An 8,566-nucleotide genomic window follows, 5' to 3' on the forward strand; every position below is an offset into this window, starting at 1 on the left:
GGCGCATTTCTGAGTTCGAGGCCAGCCTGGTCTACAAAGTGAGTTCCAGGACAGCCAGGGCTACACAGAGAAACCCTGTCTCGAAAAACCAAAAAAAAACAAACAAAAAAAGAAGATACAAGAGGAACTAATTTCAGATGGCTACATTCAGTTTGCCATGCACACTTTACCTGTATCTAATGTTGAATTAAATGTCCTCCACAGAGCATGAAAGCATGATTAAACTTGTAGCAATCCTAGTCCACTGAGATTCTGTTATAATGAATTTTGTACATCTTAAGTCACTCAGCAAAGAAAAAGTAGCTTCAATTTTGGCCAATATCATCACACCAATATCCAGCTATTGAGACAATGGTCATAATTAACCACAATGGTCATAATTAACCATAATGGGCATCACGATACTACTTAAAATAAGAATAGGCAGAAAATGCTTCTTATACTGCAGTTTTAGAACCAGGAGATAAGCACTATACAAGAGGGTAAAGGGATGGACAGACACACACAAGCTGAGAAGATAAAAGCGTCCCATCTCTGGGATCAAATTCAAACCTGGTGATCTGTTAACTAGAATGCTTTAACTCTGAGTTATTTCCTTATATGTAAAGTGGAGATATATACCTCATTAGCATCATAGAAACACATAATAGATGAATGTCATTACTAGATGATGGTGCTAGGATCAAAGGCAACATTTCAGGCCAGGAGTGATGGAAGACTTGTTCCCAGCACATGGGAGGCAGCAGGAAGGTCAAGGTCGCCCTCAGCTATATGATGAAGTGGGCTCCAGCATGGACGACATGAGACCCTGTCTGGAAAAAAGATTATTCGAGACTTTCCCTTATTCTTTAAATTGCCAAAAACAACTTATAAATAAAACATATTTCATCTTCACATACCTCCTTGTATAAAATAAAAAATTTACTAGCTTGTACAAGATTGTTTAGCTTAAGAATTTGTGTCTGTGATGGGGAAAAAGAATATTAAAAGGGGGAAAAGATAGCATCATATTAAATAGGGGTGGGGGGGACAGAAAAAAAAAAAAAGAGGAAAATGGGCAAAGAAATGCTCTATTCAGAGAAATTAAAAATCCCACTCTGGAAAGATCTCATTTCTTGCCTCACCTGTTTTTGTGTGTGTGTTTCTAGGTGGTGAGTGTATACATGTTTATGGAGGCGAGAGGTTAGCATCTGGTCTTCAATAGCTCTCCATCTTTACTTTTTTGAGACAGGGTCTCTCCTGACCCTGAAACTCAAGATCCAGTTTCTGGGAATATGTCTTCAATGGCCTATTACTGGGGTGACTCACAGGCACATACCTTAGCTGGCTTTTACATGGGTACTGAGAATGTCATTCAGGGTCCCCACGCTTGCACAGCAGGGACCAAATGAGCCACCTCCCTAGGGTGTTTGTGTGTGCTCGTGCACGTGTTTGTGTGTTACACTGAAACACACATAACCAACTTACCCTCTTTCCTCTAATGGTCACAGCCACATGATCAAAATGTTAAAGGGGAGTAATGAAGTTCAGAATGGTGTAAACAGAGGCATTGACTCTAAAAAGTAGTCACTCCCGAGTCTCTGCTCATCCACTTTCAGTAAGTGGAGTATCATGAATTTTAACCTGGTTACAGGTTTTACTCTATCATCAGAGGAGGTACACTTTTATGCCTGCTCTAAGATGCTTTTAACATTCTCATTTTTGTAAATATAGCCTAAAAACAGGACATTTACAAAAGCCAGCAATTCTAACACTACCACAGTAAGAACTGAGTTCCTCTGGGAATGAACAATGACAGTTAACTACTGTTGATTAGGAAAGCTAACTTTACTTGACTTCTACAATTGATGGTGATGTTAGATCTACTCAGTGCTTGCAGTGTGAGTGTGAACATTGCCAGTTTCACCTGAAGGTTCACATTGCTAAACTTTTCTCTCTCCCTGCCTCAGCTGATTCTGTACGCGCATGCTTACACACTTTAAATCTATCAATATTAGCAAATGCAATCAGTTCCAACTCCAGCAAGATTTTCCTCTAAACCTTCATAAACCATGTGCAAATAAATTGGGAACCATCTCCCTCTCCAGTAATGGTGGTCTGATACTAAAAAACAGAAAGCATGTGTATGTGTGTCCGCAAGTAAACACCATGGAGGAAGAGAGTCAAAGACTGAAATAACTGAGCAAGGAGTGGTACAGTATTGGGTCCCAGCACCCGTGTTACACACCTTTAACCCCACGCAGAGGCAAGAGGATCTCTGAGTTCTAGGCAAGCCTGGTACATACAGAGGTACAGGACAGCCAGAGCTACGTGGAGAGACAAAACAAAACAAAAACTTTTAAGTTCAATACCTGATAGAATACAGGTAAGCACGTCTGGTAAAAGGTGCTTTAGTCCCAAGACTCGCCCACCCTGGGTTTCTCTAACGCTGCACAGGAAGAGAGTGGTGTGCATGCTAAGAAAGGCACACTCCATAAAGTCTGTCGGACCTCAACTCTACACACTCTATGTTAATAGAACCAAGTGCCATAGAATGAATCACTTATCTACACTTTTACTTATGAAACTACAGACCCAAGAATCCTCAACAATTCCCTACAGATAGAAAAGTCTGTCAAAGATTAGCAGAGGCAATTTCTCAAGACAATCTAGCCTAATCTAGCCTCCTTCCCCAACCTCAAGAAAGTCACTCTTTTTCCTCTTGAAATCTCATCGTTTCTTCTAAGAGAGCAACCGTTATATCACAGGACTTCTTGTTAATATTGACCAACTGGGGGTGGGGGGGGGAGACCAAGAAGATGGGACTGTAGGGGCCATGGAACTTTATAACCCAGGTAGGCCTCAAATTCACAATCCTGCCTTAGCTACACCAGTGAGAGAACTACTAGTGTGGGCTTCCAAGCCTGGCAAGTCTCAAATCTCAAGAGATCTACAATTTAAAAACACAGATGCATACAAACCCCATCATCACCTAAGAGTTCCAAGTTAAGTTCAAACACGAAACCCCACAGGTCAACTACGGAGGGCTGAGAAAAACCAAGGAGCAGAGAAACTGAGACCTTCAAACACCAGAAAAGATCCTTTCACACAGACTCCATGCCCTGATGAAACACTCAACTAAATGTGGTATTCCACCCTCCATATCTAATGAGGTACTTGTTTGTGTAAGAGAAGAGAGATACTCCAGCCAACCAGCAGGGTGAGCTATCGCTAGAATCAGTCATTTTCAAATTCTCCAAAATTCAATGACATAAATGGCAGTACTAAAAGCAGCTATCTCCCTCTAGTCACAAACAGCACCGTTAGGACTACAACTCATACATAAACTGTCCGATGTTTACACATACAAAATACATCTATACCAGATAAATGCAGAAAAACAATGACCTCATAAATATCCAAATTACAAAATCCACCATTAACCCCATTGTTAATTTTAAATCTTTTTTTTTTTATATTTCTAACAGGGCTGTAAAACACTCAGAATGCTCTATAAACTCAGACTGGACAACTCGACAAGCCAACTTCTACACACCAAGTCTCTACTGTGTGGCTGGTACACTTAGCAAGTAACCCTTTTCCTCCCAGTCACACTGTGAGAAGAGTCCAGACTCTTAATCCTACACAATAACAGTGCCTTTGGTATAACAGACCTTCCACCATTTGTGTCTCTCAAGCTTTTCTTCTGCTACCCAAGCTCTCCTAGAACCTGAACAAACTCAAAACCCTGGAAGGCAATTAAGGCATGCAGGTGACACTCACTCTATAATTACAAAATAACTCAAAGTAACCCTAATACGTGAAAGACTAAGTGTAATCAAATACACACAGGGTTGAAAATTGTGAACTAGCCTTTCAGCCCTCTTAGAGTAAATTAAAAAGCACTGTAAATGACCCACACGAGCCTCACACCAAGCAGCACTGTGAACTCCACCATGCGTGATCTCACCACTTGTTGCATTTCCTAAGACTTACACTAGCAGTAGCTGGTCTTAAAAAGTCACTTAACGCCGGGCGTGGTGGCGCACGCCTTTAATCCCAGCACTCGGGAGGCAGAGGCAGGCGGATTTCTGAGTTCGAGGCCAGCCTGGTCTACAAAGTGAGTTCCAGGACAGCCAGGGCTATACAGAGAAACCCTGTCTCGAAAAACCAAAAAAAAAAAAAAAAAAAAAAAAAAAAAAAAAAAAAAAAAAAAAAGTCACTTAAATAGTAGTGTGAGAGGCCTGTGTGTTTATCCAACAAAATGACATTACCAAGTGAGAGATACTAGCATGGCCTTCAACATTCCTTGGCCTTTCGTAGCAGTAACAGCAATTATCTCCAACTTTCCAAGATTAGTTATCAAGCATGTTCTTTGTTTTTAACTTTTACATTTCTGGGTCATGTCAGTGTTGGAAAGTCCTCAAAATCTACATAAGCAGCACTGCTAAAAATTACATGACACTTTAATTAACCGGTATGCTCACTAATGCCCCTTGTTTTTAAAACCACTACCAGGTGCTAACAAAACTAGAACTAGGGTAGGAGTTAGAGACCATCTTCCACCCCAGCATTAACTCACTCACTACAGGGCTAAGGCAATGAGTAAGAACAGTAGCTCTTGGCCATCTTCCTTTCTAATACTGTATGATCCAGGGGACACATCTGATTGTTAGCATATCTCCTGCCTCCTAATACAAAACTTCGCTGTATTTGAAAGAAAGCTAAAAAACGAGGAAAACTAAAATTTTAAGTAATGTTAAAAAGTTTAAAGATCTAGCCGGGCCGTGGTGGCACACGCCTTTGATCCCAGCACTTAGGAGGCAGAGACAGGCGGAACTCTTGAGTTCCTGGGCCTGATCTACAAAGTGAGTTCCAGGTCAGCCAGGGCTATACAGAGAAACCCTGTCTCAGGGAAAAAAAAAAAGTTCAAAGATCTAAAGGTGTTTTAATATTCCTTCATGTGATTAATGGCACATACAAGGCACCAGCTCTTTTGGAATTCACACTTCAGTATTACTTGAAATACAATGCATGATGCAAACACAGTATAAAGTACTTAAAACTTTTTACAGCCATATTTTCAACAGCAACATACAAACTGCATTAGTACCAATCAAGCACTCAGATTTCACCAATTTAAAGGTCTACACTGAGTTATAACGTCAGTATAGAATCTCCATTTCTTTCTTACCAAACCTACTGGAAATAAGGTACAGCTGTAGAGCTGACACCTAGTTCCCTAGATACTTACACATGGCCCTGAAGCAGGTTTTCTTGATCTGGGGAACTTTAGTTGTTTAGGTTCTGAAACACTTTCCTTCGTGGGGCCAAAATTAACTAAACTACAACACGATTAAGGCAAATCCAACACATCTCCCAGATGCAGTAAACTTGGCATCAGTCAGGACTGGCCACGACACGTGATGGTGTTTGGGTACTTCTGTGGAAATTAACTTGTGCACACAACAGGACCATCATCATTTCAGGGCCACAAGCCGTGGGCATCCCCTCGTTGAGTTTTATCACATAAAATTTGAAAACTAATACGAAAGTTTTATAACAACTACATTTAAGTCAGTATTATTTAAACAGTTGAAGAGAACTTTTCCACTAATGTCGCTAAACCATGGATGGATCCCAACACGAGAGTCGTCTGTGGAAGTCTCGCAACAAGAAACCACCTAAGTTTCCAATCACGGGGAAGGGTCTGGGACAACTCATCTTCATGTTCTCGGGAAGAGTGGATGGAGCACACACCTGCTTTCCTCTGGCAGAGATTAAGCTCCCAGGGACACAAAGGCCAGGGAATCAGACCTGGAGAGGCAAAAAGCTTTAGCTAGATACCCACCAAGCCCCTTGGCCACCCAAACACTTCGAGTGATTTTTTTTTTCTTTTTCTTTTTTTTTTTTTTTTTTACCTCTTGGAGTTACTTCTCAGGCACTTAGCGGCACAAGATGTTGCAGACCAGTGGGAAGAAGGGGAAGGCTATGCGCTCTGGTCCCAAAGTCAGGGGAGGGGTGTGGACAGTTACCGCCAGGGCCGGGGCTCCAGGCCGGGACGGAGTAGTCTAGCCGCGCACGGGGCGCCGCCTGACTGTTCTCGGACCGCCCCCGTTACTCGGGGCGTTACAATGGCGACCGCAGGGCTCCCCGGACCTCCGGGTCTCGGCCCCCTTCCCCCTACCGCTCACTGGCTGCTCCGCTACATGTGACTAAACAAAACCCCCCGAGTCCGGAGCCCGGCTCGGCCCCTTTGTGTCCGCCACCGGATCCGCCGCCGCCGCCGCGGCGGAAAGGCACCCCCCGCCCCGCGCGCCCGCCTCTGAGTCCCGCCCCGCGGCGGCCGCCGCCGCTCACCTAAGGTTCCGCGGCCCCCCGCGGCCGCCGCCTCCCGGACCCCGCGGCCCGGGCTTCTTGTGCAGCAGCAACTCCGCCTCCTCGGCAGCAGCCGCCATCTTAGCCTGTGCGGCAAAACGCGTCCTTTCCGAGGGTTGGGAGCCAGCCTAGGGCGTAGCTCCCCGGGCCCGAGCGCCGCGGGCCGGGTCCCCCCACAACTTCTTCCGCCACCCTCAGTCCCGCCACCGCTTCAGCCCGGACGTCCGAAACGCGGCCGGGGCCGGGGCTAATCCGACCGAATAAGACCCCCGAAACTCACAGTTTGGTGCCGTGTGCGTCAAACCGGGGCGACGTTGGGAGCGCGCGGCGTCCCCGCGTCACACGCCGCTCTGTACGCTACTCGGCTCCAACGGCCCCCTCCGCTCCCCGCTTCTCGCCTCCGGCCTCGGTTCCCACGGCGCAGGCGCGCGGCTTTCCCGCCTCTGCCTGGCCGCCGGCCGCCGGGAGAAGCCAGCGAGGCGCGCCCGTGCGCTCGGGCCGCCGGAGCTCCCGTGCCAATCAGACCCACGGGGGGCGGCAGCAACGCTGCACCGCTGCTCTCCCGTGCCAAAACCAAACAAGGTCACCTCCCCCAGCGGTGACCTAACCACTCCGGAGGAGGTTCCCGCCCCAAAGTAGGCACGCTCCAAATATGGTGGCGACCAAACTCTGCAAGACCCAAGTACCAGGAATGCCTAGGCCCTTTAAGGTGGAATAGGCCCATCTCTAAACCCGTTCCCTTTTCCTAGTGTTGAAAGAACCAGCAACATATATCAGGCCTACCTTGGAGAACTGGCACAGACAGGTTTTATGATGTTAAACAGGCCAGGTGGCAAAAGCATCAGGTATAGAAATTCAGTTACCCAGACAAGACACCCAAAAAGAAGGCCCGGATTCGGGTTCCTTGGACTCTGCGAGCGCAGATTCTACACTAAAGAACATGCCTTGATTGTCCAAATTGGAGTCATGAAAAGAGACGTCAGAAATGCTGGTTAACTCTTGAGGTAATCAATAGATTTCCCAGAGGGTCTTCTAAATCTCCCTTTTAACAAGCGTTCAGCCATGGGCTTCTGAGGGAAGCGGCACACTAATTAGAGGTATTCACTTTGCTTTTGAAGCGAGTCAACAAGTTCCTAACCTGTTGAAGGTGAGCTAAACGTTCTAGAATACTCTGATGGGCCTGCCTTACTAAATTCTTTGGTTTCGCTGAACTTTTTCTCATGAAAAACTTTAAAAAGTTTTTTAGTAGTTAAGCAGTAATCATGAACTGTGCACCTCCAAACCTTCGAGATATTATTAACATTTACAGGAATACACCATAATTGCATTTATTTGTCAAGAATGGGAGTATCTTTCCTGAAAAACGGTGCCTTCAGAAGCAGCAAATGTATCCCAAAGAATGAACATTTTACTATCCACTCTAACTATTTCGCTTGCTAGTAACTCCTGACAACTAGAGTTCATGCTGTGTGTGTGTCAGGCATTCTTGTCACCTGTTCAAGTTCATTACAACCTAAAGTGGCAAAGAGAGATTAGACTGTTGAGCTGTTTCAAAATGAAAGCTTGCCTTCATATACACGAATAGATAGATACACAACAAATAAATGTGTGTCCATTTTTAGCCAATTGCTTGGGGAAGATGCACTTTAGAGACTTATTCTCATCTCATGAGTTTGGGTTTTGCTTGAATGTGTGGCTGTGCACCACATGCTTCATGCCTGGTACCACAGAGTCCAAATGAACCTCAGGAAGAACCTGAAACTGGAGCTGCAAATGACAGGCCATCATGTGGAAGGTGGGACCTGATCCTGAGTCCCCAGCAAGCACACAAGGTACTCAGCCAGTGAGCCATGTCTCCTGACCCACCAGATCTGTTAACCTGCAGAACTCAAAGGCCTATTACCTGGAACCAAGCCTTGTATACTTCAGGGCACATTTCTGATATATAAAATATATCGATGTATAGGATCTCCAGATATTGTGTGTGTGTGTATTCAGATTATATAAAGTGTTGAATAAATGAGTTTCCATAGTTCTAAGAAAAGAATCTACTTTCAACTTAGTAGGGAGTGGGGAGGTTAAAAACATAAAGCTTTTAAAATTATAAACAGAGCCGGGCGTGGTGGCGCACGCCTTTAATCCCAGCACTCGGGAGGCAGAGGCAGGCGGATTTCTGAGTTCGAGGCCAGCCTGGTCTACAAAGTGAGTT

The 8,566-nt window shown here is 45.2% G+C and overlaps 1 protein-coding gene across 28 annotated transcripts in view; it reads right to left on the reverse strand.

The window, feature by feature from the left end:
• Positions 1-6,936, reverse strand: part of Znf644 (zinc finger protein 644) — a 79,944-nt gene extending 73,008 nt beyond the window's left edge. For 4 of the 28 annotated variants that reach the window (XM_021162588.1, XM_029478079.1, XM_029478066.1 and 1 more), the window contains exon 1: positions 6,638-6,936. Coding sequence is in view for 4 of the 28 variants with exons in the window: in XM_029478070.1 (XP_029333930.1) it covers positions 622-734 (113 nt within the window). In the remaining 24 variants the exon portion in view is untranslated. The other 24 variants (XM_029478065.1, XM_029478056.1, XM_029478064.1 and 21 more) reach the window with 14 other exon arrangements.
• Between the last annotated feature and the right edge of the window lie 1,630 nt (positions 6,937-8,566).

This window comes from Mus caroli, chromosome 5, assembly GCF_900094665.2.
Source record: "Mus caroli chromosome 5, CAROLI_EIJ_v1.1, whole genome shotgun sequence".
Classification (NCBI taxonomy): Eukaryota; Metazoa; Chordata; class Mammalia; order Rodentia; family Muridae; genus Mus; species Mus caroli.